Below are 22,460 nucleotides of genomic sequence, written 5' to 3' on the forward strand. Positions count from 1 at the left end.
TGGTCATAGAAAATGGACTGGAGGACACTACAGCCTCCATCAGCAACCTTTACTAACAGCTTTATACTCTAAATTACCCTAAGTCTACAGAACAAGTTTGTGGTTTGTGGTCTTCCAAAGATTTTTCTCAAAAAATGCCTAACAAATGAAACTTAGATATCTTTCAAATGAAAGAGCACACCATAACACCTCATTCTTTATTGGCAAAATTCTTCTGTAAGCCCATGCTGTGCTAGTTGATTTTTATGTCAACTTGATACAAGCTGGAGTCATCCAAGAGGACAGAACTTCAATTGAGAAAATGCCTCCATAAGTCAATCTTGTTGGCATTTAATTAGCGAACTGATGTGGGACAGTCCAGTCCATGGTTGGTGGGGCCACTTCTGCACTGGTGGGCCTGAGTTCTATCAGGAAGGAGGCTATGCAAGCCATGAGGAATAAGCCAGTAAGCACCAGGTTCCCACATGGTTGAGTTTCTGCCTAGGCTTCCCTTAATGGACCATGACTGAGGATACGGAAGCCAAACAAACCCTTTCCTTCCTAAGCTGTTTTGGGTCGTGGTGTTTCATCACAGCAATACAACCCCAACTAAGACAAAGCCTAGTGCCAACAAGCTGATTATAATCACTTTATTTCCATTTCTTTACTACAGCCCATAATAATATTCAACTTGGTTCTCTGAAATGTTAATCTTCTTTTTTGTTTTTATTTTTCTCTTTTTGGGGTTGTTTCTGCTCTCTCATTTGAAAACCTCCACCAAATATTGGTGTACACCATAAAGGAAAAACATTTCTCCAAACAAAGAACATATCAGAAAGATCATTCATGATTCTAAAAAATGGTTTGTGCAATGTATCACATAAATTGGTTCATGGACAGAAATCACATGATTATCTTAATAGTGCAGAAAAGACTTTCAACAAAATATCCTTCCTAATTAAAGAATTCCTGGAGAAACTAGGAATGCAAAGAACATAATATCAACATAATAAAAGCCACAGATAACAAATCTATACCCAACATTATACTAATTGGGAGTGATTGAAAGCATCTCCAATAAAATAAGGAATAAGGCAAAGGTGTCCCATCTCCACTCTTACTCAATATTATGCCTTTAGTTTTATGTAGGACAACATAATGAAAGGGAAATAACAGAGATATAAGTGGGGAAAGAGAAGTCAGAGTAACCTTATTTGCAGATAATATAATCTATACAGAAGAGACCCTAAAGACGACCAGAAAACTATTAGAGCTAATAAAAAACACTTTCGGCAAAGAACAGGATACAAAATCAATATACAAAAATTAGTAGCTTTCCTAAACACCAATAATGAACATATTGAGGAAGATATTAGGAAAATAATCCTATTCACAATTACCTCAAAAACAAACAAAAGCCTTGTAATAAAACTAGCCAAGAAAGTAAAAAACTTCCACTGTGAAAATTTTAAAACAAAGATACTATAAGACAGAAAATCGTCCCATGCTCATAAAGTGAACAATAAATATTATGAAAATAGCTAGACGATCAAAGACAATCTACAAAGTGGATGCAATTCCCATCAAAATTCTGACATCATTCTTCTTTACAAATGGGCAGGGAATGGGGGGCCTGAAAAAAAATCACAGAGAACACCAAAAACCAGTTAGTAAAGCAATCCTGAACAAAAGAACAATGCTGGAGTTTATCACCACACCTGACTGCAAGTTGTACTCTGTAGACATGGTAATAAAAACATCATTGGCACACACTTTTAATCCCAGCACTCAAGAGACAGAGGCAGGTAAGATCTTTGTGAGTTTGAGGCCAGCCTGGTCTACTTAATGAATTTCAGACCAGCCAGAGCTACAAAGACCTTGTCTCAAAAAGAAGAAAACAAAAAGCGTAATACTAGTATAAAAGCAGAGACATATCAATGACAGCACAGGAGACCAAGCTATACACCCAGACAGCCACAGCATTTTTTTACAAAATCAGATTTGAGAAAACAGCCTCCTCAACAAATATTGCTGGCAATACTATCTACACATGGAAGAATAAAACTAGACCTGTGTCTCTCACCACATACAAAAACCAACTCTAAACAGATCAAAGACTTTAAGGTAAGACCTGAAACCCTAACACTAATAAGGACGAAGTAGAAGAAACATTTAAGATATCAACATAGGCAAACACTTCTAAACTCAGTCTCTCAAGAATTAGTGCCAACAGTGATAAATGGGTTTTCATGAATGTAAAGAAAATCTAAGCACACTCAATACCTGCATGGACAGACAGCTTACAGGATGGGAGAAATCTCTGCCGCTATACATCTGACAGAGGGTTAAAATCTAGACTACACAAAGAACTCAAAAACCTCACCAGTGATCAAAAAACTAAACTACCTAATCAAAACCTGGTCTAATGAATTAGACAGTTCTGAAAAGATGAAGTACAAACTGGCAACAAACATATGAACTCAAGAATGTTAGAGCAGAAACAGGTGGATGGATCTCTGTGAGATCAAGGCCAGCTGGTCTACACATCAATTTCCACATAGGGAGATCTTGTCTCAGAAAAAAATTTTTTTAATATATAAAAGAATATTTAACATCACTAGCCATTAAGAAATGCAAATTAAAAACAACAATGACTTTTATCTCACTTCATTAAGAATGGCGTTTAAAAGAAAACAAGTAACAAAGGCCAGTGAGAATTCAGACAAAAGGGTCACCCTTACACACTGCTGGTGAGAATGTAACCTAGTCCAGAATGTGTTAGTCGGTATGCAGATCCCTGAAAAAGCTAAAAATAAATCAACCTTATGACTCAGCTACATCATTCCTGGGTATTTATCCAAAAGTTGAAAAAATAAATCACAGAAATAATTGCGCATCAGTGTTCACTGCGCCACCGCCATCAACTGAGAAATAGAAAAAGAAAACGTGAGTTATATACAATGGAATTCATTTCTACCATGAAGATGAAATTATGTCATTCTAAGTAAAATGGGTACAACTGGAGATAATAATAAGCAAATTAACTTAAGTCAATCTCAGAAGGGCAAATACTGCATGTTTTCTATCACTCATAAAATGCTGTGTGTGGAATGGTAGGAAAGTAGAAGCAAAACTGGGAACAAAGGAGGTGAATGGAGAAGGGGAGGTGTGAGGAGTGCAAGGGTAGTGAGGGATGGAGGGGTACACCCAAAGTTCAGTACAGACCTGCATGAAAAGGGCCTAACAGAAACCTGTACAATACAATTAATTATTAAAGGAGTCAATGTGTTCCTGCTTGTCAATCATGTGCAGGACTGGTATCAGCCTTCTACAATGAACATTCATTTCTTCACTCATTCCTTTAAAATACAGTTTTATTATGGTGTTTAGGAGGAGTTCTAACGTTTTCTTCTACGTGTTTTAAAATGTGTAAATGCATGGCTGTAGTTAAAGTCATATAAAGAGAAGATCAAGCAAATGGACACAGAAAGTAACACTACTGCAGCTGGAGAGATGGCTTAGTGATTAAGAATGCTTCCTATTCTTCCAGAAAACCTGAGATAGGTTCCCAGCTCCCCACGGTGGACAGTTCACAACCACCTGTAACTCCAGATCAAGGGGATACAACAGCTTCCTCTGACCTCAACTGACACTCAGAAGTAACACATTCACAGACACACACATACACATAAATTAAATAAATCTTAAACATCACTAGGAAAACCATGTAGTACCAGACTTTACTATAAACTGTGTGAGTATCCTTATGAAACTCATTTAATAAAGCTGCTGTCCTAACCTGAAACAAAGACAAAATTCTTCCCTTTAGCATTTAAATGTAGCTTTTCACATTACAAGGCACGCTCCATTCCAAAGACGAGAAGAATAAATCAATACCAGTTGTCAATTCATTCTCATAAGAAAAGTTTCAGATGAGTTTATCTAGATAAACTGTATGAGGATTTTGGTTAAAAACAACAAAAACAAAAAACAAGGCATAGGGATACAATTTCCAACTTCTAATCTTTTGAGTAAGGAACCACATAAACTGTATTTCATGCGCAATGCACAAACTACTTTTAGAGTTTGATGATAAAACTGTACTGAGAAGGCTACTCCACAATCAGTAAGATAAAACATTACTTACTAGGTGTAATGACTCCTTTAACTTTTTTCAAATATACAAACCAAGTCACCCAGATGAACCTGAAATTCATAAGACTGTAATTCTAGCCCATGCAAAAACTAACCCACAGACGCCTGGTAATAATTGTTTTTAACAACATTCTCATTCAGGTGAACATTTTACCTCAACGCAGCAACCATCCCCATAAAGTATTTATGTGCATGTGCGGGAGTGTATGTACACATATCATACATATGTACACATTTGCGGTATATACAGTCACAAGCATACTTACTCCCTTGGGCCTGGTTTAGTTTTGGGGGGAATAGTGTTGGAATAGAGTTGTCTGGGGGGAACGCAGGCCAACTCCAGGAAAAGACCTCCAGGTAAAAAACTCACCATTATGACAATTCCCCTCCTTCAGGAAAAGACAAATACCACTGCCACCCCAAACATAACGACTCTGGCAATATCCCAAAAGCACCCTGCCTGAGGCCTTCCCTGTCACCTCCCGACAGCACAGACACATGCACACTGTCGCACCCCTGTACACGCCTGCCCCACGCCCGGAGGTCTGTGGCTAGCAAAGTTTCCACCACTCCCTGCGGGCCTAGCCCGGAGGCAGCGGACCCGCAAGGCTCCAAGCCCCGCTGGAGAGGAGAGGGAGAGGCGACGCCACTCACCGTCGATGTTTTCCCGGTCGCTGATGTGCTGCAGGTTGCAGCCCGTGTCCTCGCGGCTGAGGTCCGTGTCGGGCCGGTAGGACTCCAGCCGCGAGTGCGCATTCCTCCGGAGCTTGGGGCTGGACGACACGCAGCACGAGGTTGTGTTCCCCATCGTCAACCGCCCGCCTGGTAGCCCCGGGGCGCGGGCGCGGGCTCGGGCGCGAAGGCAGGCCGCCCGCGCCCCGCGGAGGGCGGAAGCCGCGCCGGCCCCGGGTCAGCAGCGGCGGCGGCGGCGGGGCCTCGCCATGGACGGCGGCGACAAGCGGGTGGCGACGGCGACCGGCAGGCAGCGGCCCCGGCGACGACGGCCTCAGCCCCTGGTTCGCGGCGGCGGAGGAGCCTGAGTCCGCGACTGCGGCCCCGCGCAGAGCTCACCCCGCCGCGGCCATGGCGGGCGGCGCCGCGCAGGCCGCCTCCCACCGCGCTCCCGTTCGGCGCCCGGCTCGCAGCCCCGACTTCAGCAAGCGGTTCCGGTTCACGCCGGGGACACGCGAGCACGCGCGGAATAGCCAAGTGGGCCGCAGGAGCGGGAGCGTCCCCCCGGCGGGGCGCGGCGAAAGGCGGGCGCACAAGAGGATGCTCGCGCAGCCCCGCCCCACGCCTGCCCGCGTCCGTCAGGTCCCGCCCTCTTCCGCGCGGCCCCGCCCCACGCCCGTTCGTTTCAGGGGCACCTCTCCGCGCGGCCCCGCCCCCTGCCCGTGGCCCGGTCCCGCCCACTCTGCTCTGGAAGCAGATTCTCGTCGCAGGAAGGTGTGTGCAACTGCGGGCACCCGGCGGAAAAGTCGTCGCTGAGTGCGGCTCTCCGCTCTTCCGCTTCCAAGTCGCAGCGGCAGGAAGTAGATCGTGGCCCCCGAGCCACGAGGGGGCGCGCGCTGGAGGGAGCCTTAGCGCAGCCTCCTGGCTGAGGCAGGCTGGTGATTTCTGAGTGTCGCTGGTGCTGGAAGAAGCTCCCGGTTGAGCGCACCCTGTTCCGGCAAGCTCTACCGAGGATTTGAGAATGACCCTGGGGACGGGGGCTGATGAAGTCATGACGAGTTAGCAGCAGTGTTCCAAGTTTTGGACTACACTTGTTTTGTGTTTCAAATGCCCTGGATTTTGTGCTTGGGTAGGAACCAAGATAAATGTTGGAAAGAACTTCAGGTGAGGAAAACCATCTTCTGGATCCTTTACAAATAGTGAAGGAGGGCTGGGGCTCTTCTAACATCCCCTGCCCCAACATAAACCAGGCGTGTGGTGCACGCCTGTAATCCCGGGAGAGCAGAGAAGACTGGATGATCAGGAGTTCAAGATCCTTAGTGAAGGAGTTAATGGAGGGAGGGATATGCATGGTTATCAGGTATCAACAGGAGAAATGAGGAAACCGATGCTTACCTAGCGTTAGCAATCTGTACCCGTCTTGTTAAAGGCTTTATGTCGTTCACACCTACTCTTTTTTTAAGCCTGTGCAGTCCGTCCACTTCATGGGAGTGTTCATACCTTGTTGCTCTACAAGGGGTGGGGAGGCTCCGTGCTCTGAGCTGTAGTCATGCCATTAGTTGGGATGAGTGGCAGAATGCCTAGGGAAATGAATAGCTGAAGAGTAGTGGTGCTGACCAGATGAGAAAGGAAATATTAAAGGGAAGGTCTAGAGAATTGCAGCCCCAGGAAGGGTGGGTAGAGAGCATCAAGACAAAATAGTGTTCTTTGTTAAGGCTGTGCTGACCTTCCCAGTGTGAAATGGAAATGGAATGTACTATCTTTTCTTGCAAAGGTTTAATTGAGACAGAAGTGTCTCGAAGTGTCAAGGCACGGGTGTGTGGGTTCACACGGATCTGTGCAAAGAAGACTCAGAGGCACCTTAAGAATGAATCTAGCCTTTCTTGACTGCAGGGGGCATCCATCCTCTACAGACTGAAGCAATTTCCCTTCACCCAGGGCATTTTTAATTTTCTTAGTATTTACAGTTTGGAAAATTGATTTCCATATGCTCAAAACAACCTGAAAGGAGCCCCCCAAAAATACAATGCCAAGTGCAGATTCCTCTATTTATTTAAAAAGTACCACAGTTTTCCAGGTTTCCTGAACCAAGTTTTGCATAGGCCTTTGTATCCTTGGGAGACTCAGACAAGGCTCACATAGGGCAACAAGAGAAACAAAAGGTATTGCTTAAACCAAAGATGGATTCAGACTAGATGCTACTCTCTGGAGCCAGGCCGGGAGTAGCTCAGCAGGAATGTAGCCACAGACACCCCTCCCTTTCTTTATACAAAAATCAATTATCTTGAAGGTTATGCAGCCTCACAGTAAATATAGCCTTCTTTCTATTTGTCTTACAAGTTTACACAATTAGACCAAAAACATTTTTTTAATTGTATTTATGTACATTGGTGCTTTGCCTCCATGTATATCTGTATGAGGGTGTCTGGTACCCTGGAACTGGAATTACGGACAGTTGTAAGCTGCCATGTGGATGCTGGGAATCGAACCTGGGTCCTCTGAAAGAATAGTCAGTTCTCTTAACCGCTGAGCCATCTCTCCAGCCCCCAAAACACATTTTAAAGCCAATGAAGTTACTATTGCTAGAACAAGAGCAACACCTGCCAGGATAAGAAATCTATTAAAGTGATTCGTGAGATTGAATGAGGCTATGGTATCTGCTAGACTTTCCATAATGTCCATTCCTGCCATATTGGGTAACTTTTTTGCAAAAGCTTCTTTAATTTCTTCTGTAAATCATAAATTATTTGGGAAGAATTAGGGTGACTCAACAAATGCATTCTAACCTTTTCCCAATCATACTTACTTTCATTACATCTTAAGGGTGTGATACAATAAGAAGAAACATTCCAATTACATTTTAATTTTATCTGCTTCTTCAGAATTTCTAACTGATCCCCTAACAATACAACAGCTTGCCTTAACTCAGCCAATTCATTTACTATCTCATTATCAATCTTACTTTGTTCAGTGCAAAGTTCTTCTGTTTATGCCAGTCTCTAATGAATTCAATGGTTTGGATTTCTTCATGAAGCGCGACTCCAGCTGTTGCTGCTGTAGCTGTCATTTGCAATGATTCCCATAATAACTGCAACCACCAGTCCAACCATTCAACATGTTCTTTTTAATATTCTTTCAATGAGCTTCTGTACCAGGATCATCACAGGAGAGTCTTGCCATGGCCTTGACAACTTCACCGGTATCCAGATTGCTGGCCTTGCTCTAAGAATATATAAACATTCAAAGGTAAAATTTAAAAACATACTAGAATTAACACAGGTATGAAGGGTACACCGTTCACAAATGATGCTATAATTATTTGGGTACCATTGTACAGACCCCTTTCATAGCAAGTAAGGATATGATACACATGCCATAAAAGGATGGCTTTAATTTAGTCTAAAAGACAGAGTCTACTTATCATCCTTAATGTTTAATTTTCATTCCCACACCTTAAGAGGGTGGAAGGCACTTACCAATTTCCACAAATTAATCTGAATTGAATTGCCAAATTGCAGGAGAGGACTTGCCATTCCCACTCCATGCCACTGAATAATTTCATTAGTAGAAACACTGATTTCCACAGTTCCATTTAAATTATACCATTTCCGTCTTAACTCTGAGTGAGAATATTTCCCTTGAGGGGTGCCGTAAGGGCTCCAATCAATGACATCTCCTTTGGAGATACTAATTAGCACTCGAGGTTTCTCACTCTTTCACTGTTGCCAGTGTACCCAGTCACATTCCTTATTGGTAACCCTCATCTCACAGAATGGTAGATTTATGGAACTAGTAGCATTAATTGCCTGTCCTTTAAAACTGGATGCATGAAGCATATAAAACTTATTACGATAATCTTGGGTAGTGTTGACTATGGATAGCCATACTTGAGAGGTTATATTTAGGCATTGAATTCCATTTCCCATGCAAATAGGAATTCCTTGTACTCCAACCATGTAACTGTCAATCACTTTACCCTCCTCCATTGGCTGAGCAGGACCTCAGTTGTCATAAAGACCAGGTAACCAAGAAGATTCATTAACCATTACAGGAATATTCATATCTCCCCAACTTACTGCTAAGTTAATTGGAGGGTTGGAGATAAAAGCCTAATAATTATGATCCATCCCTTTTACCTGCACCATTACCAAGGAAAGCATGGCAAAAAAATAAGTGTAGCATTTAGAGGCTTGTGAGTCATGTGAAGGATCTTCTTTCCTTTATCACACAGAATTTTAAGCTGTCCCCAGGTGGGAGGATTAGTTGTTTGTTGCAAAAGTCTCCAGTATCTTGTCTTTCATAGAGGCATCTCTGCATCCCCAGCATCCAGGAGATTTCTCTTGTGCATGCCGGATTTCGATGGGATCCACAATTTATTATCTCTTGAGGAAACATAAGCATTGCCTCGGCCCTAAAACATTTATAATACATAGGCTGACTCAGTTCAGCAATTCTTTCCATAACTCAATTTTGTTCCTGTTTCATTAGCATTTAAAAATTTTTAAGTTGGTAGGGTATTATGCAGTCTATCTCTGGGGGTCCTCATATTCCCCTTCTATTTAACAAGCATCTCTTTTAGGGTGAGGTTAGATCTCTCAACAATTGCCTAATTTCAACATTGGTATGGGGTACCATAATCTCAGCTGGATCCATACCTGACAATTGACAAAGTCTTAATCTTCCCTTTACAATTAGTTTAGAAACTTTTTCTATATAGATTTTTAATTTTTTACTCTGTGAGATAAAAAAAAAAATCCATTCCAAAATATAATCCACTCTCCACATAGTGAGTCAAGTGAGGGAATGATTTGAAGGTAAAATTACTAAAATACATCTCTTTGTAAGGTCTAACCTATCCACATAGGCATTTTGTAATTTTCTTCCACCAGGGTTTTTTTTTTAGCCTCAGCTATTAACTGACTTGGACTGTTTAAGTCTGACTCACCTTGCAGAATTTGAAACAAATTAGTTAATTCTTGAGTAGACAATCCAATTGTAGACCACAACCAGTTAATATCATCCAATAATTTTTGAAAAATTATTAATTAGCCTAAATACCTAAGAGAATGTCCTCTTTGCATTTTTTTAGGAGAAATTTGTAATCCCCAACAGGGTAAATTTTTCTGTACTGCATTAAACATTCTTTCTAAGGTATCTGTATCAGAAGCAGCCAATAAAATGTCATCCATATAATGATAAATAATAGACTAAATAGATAAAAAATTGTTTATGAGTCATTTCCAGTGGTTGATTTACAAAATATTGACACAAAATTGGGCTACCGGCAGTGGTCCCTACTCTAAATTTGGATAGCCAATTCCTGTCCTACCTTGCCTTTGTACAACCTGCATAGCCTGTGACTTATCCTTATAATTTTTCCCGAGGCCTCTTCTAGGAATATGTCCCAATTTAAGCATCAATTTACAAGCTGTTTCTGAAATTGTAGGAATATTAATTTGAGCTCCCCGTTGTTGTATCAAATCACTTCCCCATAAATTCATAGCTGTATCAGCCATAAAGGCTACAATATTCCTACCTGTCCTTCAGGCCTTATATATTTAATCCATACTACATTCTGTTTTATTAGAGATAAGGTTCCAATGCCTACAGATTGAGTGGAGACCTCTTGTAAAGGCCAATTGGAATTCCAGGATTCTTGTGAAATTATAAATACATCCAGCCCCAGAATCCAATAATCCTTTAATCTCAATTTTACTTTTAATTTAGGCTGTTTATCATTGATAATTGTTTGCCAAAACATCTTTTTTCCTGTATTTCCAAAGCTTCCCATTCTGTATATAGGCATCATTTGCCTTTAAGGTATGGAAGCAATAATAATTGAGCAATTCTATCACCAGTTTTTCCCCCCCCATGGTCCTTTTTACATATGCCATCTATAAAAGAATTAATTATATCTCTATAGGATTTTAAGAGGTAACTTTAGACAATACTCTGGAGTATTTTTATAAAATCTTAAAAAGAGGATCCTTTTTTATAGATCCCAAGTGACATGTTAATGCAACTCGCTAATAATTAACTGTGGATCAAACAATTTACTTGTATTTTATTTAGTGGAAAAATAATTTTGTAACCTCCTTATCAGTAAGAGATTATTTTCTGTGGGTTTTTTATCTTAGCAACCACATTATTTAATAAGCTAACAACCCAATCTGTTTCAGGTGTTATATTTCTATAGAATTTAACCAAGAATTTCTAGAAAGCATGTTAAAAAACAGAACAGAGCCAAAATCTCAGTAATGATCAACAGACAAGAGCATACCCAATATATATTTTAAAATTATGAATCCTGTTCCTTTAGTTTATCTACTATGAAAATCAAACATGTATCCAAACACTTATTAGACAATCAAAAGAAGACAACATCCTCTATACACTGCGTAATTAATATGTCTGGAAATTCAAACAGCATCAACTTAGCATTCCATGTCCTGACTGCAACTGTTCTTCACCAGAACTTGGGCTCATTTAAACTTCGTCTTTCTCCCATGAAGGGACTACTAATAATGAGTTATTCCCACCATTAGGGAAAAACAGAAAATATTTCCCATGAAGGGATCTTTAATATTGAGTTATTCCTGCTCTGAAGGAAAAATAAAAAAAATTTAAACCAAAGTTAAGCAAACAGACAACAATATTCTAAGCTCTGGGCTTGCTGTATTTAGGCTACAGCCATGAGGCCCACCTGTTGATTCTTTGTAATTCAGATGCCACCACTCTGTGCTGGTAGGCAGAAAGAGCTCAGAGTATTAGCTATCCTGAAATTTTTATATCAGAAAGAGCTTTTTCTTCCTCTGTTTCTATTGGGAAGAGGCTTTTTCTTTCCTTTATTTTCCTTTTACGGGGCCTTTTAATCTTTAGGCCTGGTTTCAATATTTTTTCCCTTTTTACTGGGGAAGTCTTTTTTTCTTGATTAAAAATTTTTCCCTTTTCTATTGAGAAATTTCCTTTTATTTCCTTTCCTTCCCTCTTCTCTATTGGGAAGATTTTCTTTTTTATTTTCTTTCTTTCCTTTTTCTCTATTGAGAAAGGTCTTTTTATTTGACTTATTTCCTGTCTCAGGAGCCATTTTATTTCTCTTTAAATATTGTACAGTTACCATTTTTTTTCTTTTTACAAGCATTTTAGCAACTGTACATTTTGTTGTTCCTGAGATGGGGAGTTTAAATTTCCCATGACCCTGCCAGTCCTGGAGTCCTCTTACCCTGAGAGCCCTTCCCTCCAGTTCTTAAGATGGCCAGCTCCTCTATCCTTCTTCAGTGGATCCTTTTTCTTTTTCAAAACCCACATTGGGCGCCAATTGTCATGGATTGTCCTGGCACAAGTGAGTGTGTGGTTTCATGCAGATCCATGGAAAGAAGACTCAGAGGCACCTTAAGAATGAATTTAGCCTTTTGCAGTCATGGGGGGGGACATTTTTATTTTCTCTCTATTTACAGTTTAGCCAGTTAATTTCCATATGCTCAAAACAACCTGAAAGGAACTCCCAAAGATACAATGCCAAGTGCAAATTTCTCAAGTACCACGGTTTTCCAAACCAAGTTTTGCATAGGCTTTGTATCCTTAGGAGTCTCTCAGACAAGATCCACATAGGGTGGCTAGAGAAACAAAAGGTATATTTTAAACAAAGGATGGATTAGGGCTAGGTGCTATTCTCTGGAGCCAGACCAGGTGCAGCTCAGCAGGAATGCAGCCACATTATTCTTTACTCCAGCAAATAAAAGTCAGCAAAAAATAACACTAATATTTGTCACCATAAAGAAATAAATCTTGGGTTGGAGTGCAATCCATCAATAGAGAACATGCTTACCATTATGAAGGACTTAACTTCTAATTTTAATAGGTTTATTATAGATTTATGCAGTTTTGTAAAACAGAAGAGTTGGAGATCAGTTTGTCCTGCTTACAATTTATGGGACCCCAGGGCAAGTGACATCTCTGAAGGGTTGAATTCTCTATTCTAATTTGGGAGTAGGTTGGTCACATGAACTTGTAATCCCAGGTCAGTCTCTGAGTCTGAGATCGGCCTGGTTTGTACAGCAAATTCCAGGCCAGCTGGGGTGACAGCACGAGTGGCTCCAAAGAAATATGAAAGTCTCCTCCGAGTGCTAGCTCGTCACAGACTGATTATTAGAATCCCTTAATTATGTAATTTACACTGAAATACAAAGTAGAGCATGCTCCGCTTTTAAACTATGTGTCCATAAAAGAGAAAACGAGTAATTCCCCTTTATGCATTTACTTATAAATTGTTGACTTGTACTTCTGAATTTTGCCAGAAGGGGGAGGAACTTACCTACATCTAAACGTCAAACAAATCTGTTCTAGTCTGTCTTCCAAAATACTCTATAGGGAAAAAAAAATTGGTCAAAATGCACTTCTGATCTGCACTTTTCTGGTCTGCCAAACAACTCCTTTCTGTCATATAGTAAGAATTTATGAATCAGGTAATAACAGTTCTAATCAATTGCCTGTGGAATTCTGACAACAAGCAAGAAATTGCACTGAACTCAGAGCACTGCTATATCCAGGGCAGAATGGTTTTCTTACTTTGCACAAGTGTTTGATACATGACCAAAATATAGAAGAATAAAATATTGTAAGGTGACAACACCTGGGAGAAACACACACACACACACACACACACACACACACACACACAGCTTTTTCTAGACATGTACAAATGTACATGAATAGTTTACAATTGTTAGTTTCATTCAGCTAAGACAATCTGCATGTTACTATACATGCAAGTTAAGCACAGGCTGTGCATGTAGCTCGGTGATAGCAACAGTGCTTATGATGTATAAGGTCCTCTATTCAATTCCCATCACACACAAAGAAAAAAAAGTGGAGGAAGTAATGAACCACCCTGCTTCCATCTTAGGCTTAAAAACTATCTTCTAGTAAAGAAAAGCTAGGCTCAATCCTGTTTATGATTAAACCTCTGTTTCTATGCCTCACCTGTAACCTTCACTACACATGGTTCTGTATTGCCAATTCCAGGAAATCACAACCATGTCTTTGTTTCAAAAAGTTATTATAATCATCTTGCAACTCTACCTTTGTTTCAAAAGGTTGTTATAACTACCTTGTTAGAACTACCTGTTGCTGTGGTGACCTTGTTATTACCACCTTACAATCGTGTCTTTGTTTCAGGAGGTCATTGTGACTAATTTATTATGCTTCAGTTCTGCTCCTATAATCCCACCTATTTTGCCTCCTAAATCCTCCATTTGGAAAGCCCCTACCTCTGAGCTATAAAAACTTAGTCTTTCTCACATTGAGAGGTGACCACTATTTTGCCTCCCAAATCCTCCATTTGGAAAGCCCCTACAAAACTTAGTCTTTCTCACATTGAGAGCTGACCACTTGAGCCCTCCTCCCCTCAGAGGGAGGCAGCCCATGTACACAAATAAAAAGGCTTGCATTAATAAATTGCTTGCATCAATTTATTTGGCCATGATGATTTGGGTCAGTGGTCTTTCTCCTTGCATTTTTGAGATTAACAAAGTTATGCATATTTTGAAACTTTGCTAAGATTTCTTTAAACTAGCACAACTTTGTCTCCTCAAATACTTTCTTCTAATTTGATATTTATCTCTCAAACTTGTTTATTTTTTTATCTATAACACAGTCATTTTAAATGTCTTACATGGTGAAATTTGGCCATTTTTAAAAAGGTAAACAGACATTTTTGGACTTCAGGAAATATTCCTTGCTCAAGTTATGATCAATTATTTTCTAATATTCTTTTACAAGGTTGGGTATGTTATACTTTTCAAAATACTACCAAAAATGTGGGAGAAGTTAAGCATTTTTTTGAAACTTTGCAAACATCATTTTAAAAGTTGACCAAAAACTGATTACAAATAACATATTTACTTTACCACATTGGCTAGTATATATTCAACAACTATCTGCCTCTCTTTCTAAACCAATCTCTCATTTTTATGGAGATATTTAGTACCGTTATAGGTATTTTAAAACAAGGAACAGAATACTGAGGTTGGTCCAGTTTAGTCAGTCCTTTTTATGTCAGCAACAAAAGATCATTACTACCTAAACACATAGTAAGTCTAGGGTTCAGTCATATTTTATATAGTCCCGAGACACCTAAAACAGAATAAGGAATTTTAGACTAAGTAACTGAATCACCCAGCATAGTAATGAATGACTACCTGCTCCATTTCTCAACCAGATTGTTAGCTGTATGACTTAGATGTGCTTAGAGCTGACATGAAATCTTTGAGCATCTCTGCTTCCGTAGCTGTTTATGTTAGCAAAGTAGCTTAAAACAAGACATGCCTTTACATTGCTAAATGAAAAACATGCTAATTTAAATTTACTAAATTCTTCTAACATGGGTTTCCTTAACCAGAGTAAAGTACAAGGACTCACATCTATTGCTTGTTTTGTGATTTCACAGCTTTAGAAAGGACTTTACAATTAAAAGGGACATTAGAGCAGTTAAGAAAGGTCATTGGGTGCTACTTGATAAAGACTACGTTTGTATTTCTGGTATATTTAACCTTTCTCTGTGGCTTTCATATTTCTTGTTTGCCTAAACAAGAAATGTTCAATGTAACCTAAACAGGCAAAATAAAAAAAAAAAAAAATAGGACATCACGTTGACCCCTTTGTTTCACCATAACACCTACATTATTTCCTGCAAAAGTGACAGCGTTCATATTTCTCCCACTTCTGTCCCTCAAGCAAACACAAACTTTTGTCTCTCCATTAATTATCCCTATTGTGGGATCCTTTAATTAGATGCACAACACATACAGTCTTCTCTTATTCCATTTTAAAACATCAGCCAGTGCAGGTGTTTCTACCACTCTAACACATTTGTTTTCATTATTTCCCGTGTCCCCTCCCACCTTGTACAACAACCACAAATGTCTTACTGTCTGTCAAAGCCCAGGGACGGAGCATCACTGAGGGACAGAAAACCAAAGATGCTGCTCATCCATCATTTAATACAGCACACCACCACAGACCAACACTTCATCCTCATGTGACTCAGCAGTTTGTACTACAGAAGGAAGTGGGATTGTCTAGACTCCCTTCTGCTGCCCTGAGATTGAAAACCATATCCTGAGCTGCAAGCTTGAATTATGAATGCCTTGTGCAAGGGCACTTATTATGCTGCTTATGGTGTCTACCACCCCCAAGCAGCTCTTGCCACAACTTTAACTTTTTGAGCATGCTACGGATATTACAGTAAGTTGTATGAAGGCAATTTGGGTTGCAATGTGTCCCTCACAGTTCTCAGATCTGAGGTCTAATAGACGTGAGGTCTGATTCTGTTTATTTTCTGCCTCATGCCTTAGTTTTCTAATATACCAGCTGAGGCCAGTAACTACCTGAAGTGAAAAATCATGCTTTAAAATGTCTTTAAGAGAAAATGGAGATCATCTCCCAATCTGTCTAGACAATATCCACAAAACCTGAAAAATATTCTATCCAAACAGTAATGCACTGTGTCATCTGAATTTGACATGTTATTAAAACCACTGACTGCTAAGTGCTACCAACTAAATACTTGGTTTTAGTGTCAAAGACCAAAAACAAAATGTTGAGTCCTCAGAATTATAAATTAAAAGAAAACTCTAAACAATTAATTTTAGACCTGTGTATAATAACACTCTAAGAGACTGAATAAGAATTTATTATTAAGAGTCTTATTATGCCAAAGGAAAGAATATTATATAACCTATAGTTCTAGTAGTTATGGCATACCTTTTCTCTCTGTTTTCTGTGCAGGGACAGAAGCTGTGGGTGTAGGCAGTTTTGATAAAGTAGATGCTCCATTAGCATCAAATGGTTTCTTTGGCTGGTGATCAGACTGAAGCGTAAATGGACTAGAAGGAACAGTGCTGGGGGTAGCGGTTGGATGAACCACTGGTTTCATGGGGTGCTGTACTGGTGCAGAGCTACTGTGAGTCTCTGCTCTTGGCAGTCTGTAGTCTTTGTCATTGTGTCTGCTTGTCTGAGACAAAATGTTCTGTGGGAGCAAACTACTGGCATCGCCGGAATGCTTGTCTTCCACTGTAGTTCACAGTTCACAGCAAAAGAGATGTTGGAATGACGGAAGGGGAAGAAAAACAGATGCCGTTAGCATCCGGTGTCATGAACATCAGCTAATCGAGCAACGTAACTGTAATTATGTTCCTTTTCATAAAACTGCAAGCCCAGTTAGTATCTGCAGTTTTAACACTGGCATATAGATATCAATATGGTAAGAGTTTTAACAACTATAAATACGAATCTATACTTAGAATCAATAGGTCAACATATTTTTAAAGATTCTTTGGAAATCAATTATATTTCAAAAACAAACTTTTGACAGTAGTAATAACATTTTACTCAAAAAATAAATGTTTTCAAAAATAAAAAAGCAAATGTTTTTGTTTTTTAATATGGTTCTCAGGTTCAAATAATTAACAGAACAACCCACAATGGTTCAACTTCAAATACGCATTGGCTTTATTAACCTCAGCTTTTAAAATACTGAAGCAGCTAGCTAATGTGAGCTCTATAAAGTGGTTTATTCTAGAGCTTTCAATGATGTAAGATGGTTTAACATATAATGAACGCTACACAGAGAAACCCTGTCTCGAAAAACCAAAAAAAAAAAAAATAATCCAATAAAATATTTTAAATAACACTGATACGAGCAAAATAATCATATTTCACATGTTATTCTAAAAAGATGTAGACATATGTAGACCTAATCAGAAAAATGTACTTTTCCCCAGCAATTACATCAGAAGCATCTAAATTCAGAACCTAAGTATAGGAAACAGTTGAAACTCTACCAGCAATTTAAATTCTGGTCTGTGCTTTTACTAAGTAATACAAAAAGAGGAAATTTTTTGGCCTCCTGTACTAAAGGTCATTAGTTTTAAAAACAATTTATCTGTAATATTCCAAAGTAATATTTTATAAAACAAGTACCCCAAGATTGAAAGGATGTGACAACTCTTGACAGTTTTATAAAGAATACCCACTGTTGAATATGTTTTTTTTCCTAATCCACAGCTCTCCTAACTCTAAATCATGAATGTACAAAGAGCAGACTTCTCAAACTATAAGTCAGTTTTCAAGTTGTCACTATACAACTACCACAGCACCCTTAAGACAGGGACTGACCACCAAAAAATTCTGAATTATATCAAAAGAAACTCCCCATTTATCTAATATATAGATTCAGTATGTTCCACAATGTTCAATAACAGAAGTAGATTGGACTATGACAGGAGTATATAAAAATCCTACACAGACAATAAATTACTGTTTCGTATGAACATAAAACTATTAGAATCTTATTCTAGTTTCTTTATACAAACAAGATACAACTATAACAGAAACCTTCAAAGACAGATACATCAGTAATAACACCATTCCTAGCCCTACCACTTAATTACCAACAACTTTTATTTCCTTAACCTAGAAAATAGCCCTTTCGTGTTATATGGCTATAAGGAGAACATGTAAAGGCCAAAAGGTTCAGATGAAAATTTAAAATACCTGTTAAGTTAAAAAGACAGCAAATTATAAGAACTGGGGAAGATGGAGCTGCAAATGCTTCCTACCATCACCAGACAGAAGGCATTCACAGAAGTGCCTCTATCTGTACCACGGCTCCCCAGACTTGTCTGAATGCCATGGTGGGAGATTTGTGACTAGCTAATCTAGCAGGTATAATAAAATTTACAATACAGGACAGCAAAGAATGGCTTGATCCAAAAAAAAAAAAAAAGTCACTAGTGCTATAAGAAATCCCAGTTGAAGTTTCTCTAAATTCAGAGGAATCATACTATTAAGTACAGAAAGAAGTAGTCCAGAGGCAGTTAATATCAAAAGAAAAATTATATCTGTACAATTTTGAATATCAGATTGTAAAAACATTTCCACCCTCTCTTTATATCTAAGAATCTTCCCATTCCTTTCATTTCTTGAAAGGAACACACCCTAAGCATTATTCTAGCCAAACCCAATAAACTTCCAATAGTTTTTGCACAATGTCAAATGATTAAATGGGATACTGATTCTATTACTATAGCAACACAAATAACTTAGTGGAAAAACTGAAAAGGAAAATAAAATTCAATATAACTTAAGTTCTTTCTCAACCATTATTTAAAACTTTTAATATAAGAAAACAAAAATTATATACATCCATGACTCCATCCACAAAGCTATTGACTATTATTTGTATATAGGAATGTAGTTTCAGTTAAGGGGCATTGATGAATTATAGCATTTGAAATGGCTGAAAACCACCCAATATTCAGACAGCAGAAGGCTTACAGTAATGGTATACTGAAACAGAATGGTACAGGCAATCATTTAACAGATGTAGAATCATAAACTAACACAGAAGCAGATCCTTGGAATAGTATTGAACAGCAACAATGAAAATGGGTCGAAACAATTAACAATTTCATTTTTGGAGCAAAACCTCTATACACACAAATACGGTAAACAACACAAAACCAAAAACGGTCTATTTCTAGGATCTAGTTCACATGTACACTGTTTTTCCTCTTAGGTCTTTATTTAAAAGTTTTTTTCATGCCCACATGTGTCACTCCTCCATGTTCCCTGACCACTAATTGCATGAGAGACAACAAACTATATACAGTTTTATTACTTCAAGAGGAAAACCTTGTCTCATTTTCATTTGATTGGCCAAAGTCAAGTAGTTACACTTAAGTGTGTTAAAAATGGTCAGCAGTGGTTTTGCATATATAAGGCCCTCATAATGACAACAGCAGGTGATTTAACAACATTGATAGGGAACCTGTAAGGTCTCACCACTAGAAGGAACTGGATGATGAGAGAAGAATCTGTTTTCTCCAGAGATAAACTCTGATAGATTATCTAATCCCAAATGATCAGTCCCTAATACTCATACAATATGAGCAAAACTAAATGGATTTTGTAGGGTATACATAGATATCTTTGTGCGTATAAGAATAATGGTTAAAGAAGCGGTTATCAAATTGAGAGGGACTAGGGAGGATATGAGAGGAGTTGAGAAAGAGCGATAGGAGAGGTTGAAATGCTGATATAAGAAATTATCAAAAATTAAGTTGAATAAATTAAAAAAGAAGCATGTATTGAACCTTGTAGTGATATTGTGTTCCCCAAAACATTGTGCACCCTAATAAACTTATCTGCAGTCAGAGAACAGAACAGCCACTAGATATAGAGGCCAGAAAATGATGGCACACACATCTTTAATCCTAGCATTCCAGAGGCAGAGATCCCTCTGGATCTCTGTTAGTTCAAAGCCACACTGGAAACAGCCAGCGTGGTAACAAGAGCCTTTAATCCCAGGAAGTGATGGCAGGAAGCAGAAAGGTATTTAAGGTGTGAGGACCAGGAATGAGAGCCTGGTTAAGCTTTTAGACTTTAGAGCTGAGATCTTTCTGGATGAGGACTCAGAGGCTTCCAGTCTGTGGAAACAGGATCAGCTGAGGAATTGGCGAGGTGAGGGAGCTGTGGCCTGTTCTGTCTCTCTGATCTTTCAGCATTCACCCCAATACCTGGCTCCAGGTTTGTTTTTATTAATAAGACCTTTTAAGATTCGTGCTACAGAACTTTCTCAGGCTAAGACAATTTTTACCATATAACATGATACTGATCAAAGTTTATATGAGGGCTCGGTCACTTTCAGTTTATTTCTTTTGTGACCTATTTGGAGCAAGAAGCTGACATTGCTGTCTTGGGTGCCCTGAAGCAAGTTCTGCAGAAGTGAGTGTCTGCTCCATACATGGTGAGCCAAACAGGAATTTACCAAATGAACCAATTTTGGTTTTTTGAAACCAAATAATTTCAGTTTTGTCATATTTCTTTTAAAAAGCCATTTCGCATTGGTAGGGAAATAGTACATCTGGCACCAAAATATCTTTTGGAATACAGGCAAAAATTCTGACCTACAGAAAAAAAATTTAGCGCATCCATTCAACAAAATACTGACAGCCTTTGGTATCTGTATTTGGGGTTGCTTCCTTTGAGATAAGATCTCAAGAAACTTTCAGCTTATAAATGTACATCACATTGCTTCTGTGGTTCATAAAACATTGAGAAAGAGGACATGGCAAGATTGTAATAGCCATAATGACCAGGAAGTCATCTGTGAATCAGTCTCTCCTAGAAATGGCTACATAAAAGACTGGAATATAGTAATATCAGTGGACATGTTAATGTAGAAATGGAAAACTTTCATGGTGCTTCATCCTTAGACAAGGAATTTACAGGCAAGTGCTGATTGCTGGGAGGATACGAATTTGCCTCTTCCAGGGGTGAACCCCCTTATCAGTTGTCCAATGCAAAATAGTCATTCTAAAAACCATATACACACAAGGAAAATGGACACAGCAGGTTCTATTTACTTATGGTGGGAGGGTATCAAGAGGGTAGAAAGGGAGATATAAATCATTCAAGTGATTTCATCGAATGTGTGTCTTAAATAGAGGACCAGTTATCACTGTTGCTGACCACATGTAGGGAGGTGATTTAATAAAAGAAAAAGGAAGTATGTCTTGTTCCAGGTGGAAGAGGCTAAGAATGACATTTAAAAGTGACACGAGTGGTGGAGGACCAGAATCCAGTTTCCAGAAGAGCATTTTCAAACAGGAACAGTGTGGGGTTCTGTGAAACTAAGGGATTGGCCTTCTGACAAGTTTTATAAAGACAGTAAAGCACACTGGTATTGAAATAATCTAGAACTGGGAGTTAAAATAGAGTTCAGAGTAAGCTGTAAAATGCATTGTCTTTTGTGCTAATTATAAGAACTAACAAAGTTTCTGTTGGAACTTCTTTGAGCCACAGAGAACTCTCAGTAGCACACAGAAATGTGGTATCACAGAGGGTGGGCTAGAGAGTATTCAGTACCAAGGACTGGAAGGAACTGAATCAAATATACCTGTGGTTTGAGGCAGACATTCCCTTTCCTGTGCACCTTTACCCAAGTTGTATATATCCTTTCTGGAGTGAAAGATGGGACAGCATAGTCATAGAAAACAGTAACAAGTCTAGACTTGGGGGTGTGTGTTGTTGACCCTCCATTTACCTTGCCTTAAGCAGGAAATTAGCTTGCTAGTCGGGTCCTTTGAACCTATGCTTTCAGGAATCTGCACCTTCCTGGGATGAATATGTAAAGAATGGAAAAAGTCATTGAGTACTGCAGAAGAGGAGCAGGGAGTGGTATCCTATAGAAGGAAGATACCTAGAGAATACAGAAGGAAATGGAGGCAAAGTAGAAGGGATCTGCTTTTCCAGAAGTCTTTACCATTGACTGAGCATACATGGTTTTAAAGTGCTTGGTAGTTTCTGAATAAGCCTGAACCAATTAGACAGGATAAGTGAGTTACTTAGGTTGTGATCTTTGAACCCCTCTAAGAAGAGCATTCCTGACACAGTGTACACATTTGTATGCTGACTTGTAAATATAGCTTTCAAGGGTTTAAAAGGTTTTCTGTGACTTCATTTGCTTATATGATGGTTTCCTTTAAACGGTTGTTTTCCATGATGAAGAATGAGGGCTACCACTTATAAATTACTGTTTGTTTTTTCCGTGAATATACAGTAGAGTGGGACATTGTATCATCTGCTTTATT

General features: G+C 39.0%; 1 protein-coding gene across 1 annotated transcript in view; it reads right to left on the bottom strand.

Moving 5' to 3' along the window:
• The window catches only part of Ccny (cyclin Y), a 134,425-nt gene extending 129,405 nt beyond the window's left edge, over window positions 1-5,020 (bottom strand). The window contains exon 1 of the mRNA XM_059263773.1: window positions 4,789-5,020. Within this exon, the coding sequence (XP_059119756.1) occupies window positions 4,789-4,942 (154 nt within the window). The 5' untranslated portion in view covers window positions 4,943-5,020. The remainder of the gene's footprint in view (window positions 1-4,788) is intronic.
• Window positions 5,021-22,460: the final 17,440 nt, after the last annotated feature.

Source organism: Peromyscus eremicus, chromosome 5 (assembly GCF_949786415.1).
Source record: "Peromyscus eremicus chromosome 5, PerEre_H2_v1, whole genome shotgun sequence".
NCBI lineage: Eukaryota > Metazoa > Chordata > Mammalia > Rodentia > Cricetidae > Peromyscus > Peromyscus eremicus.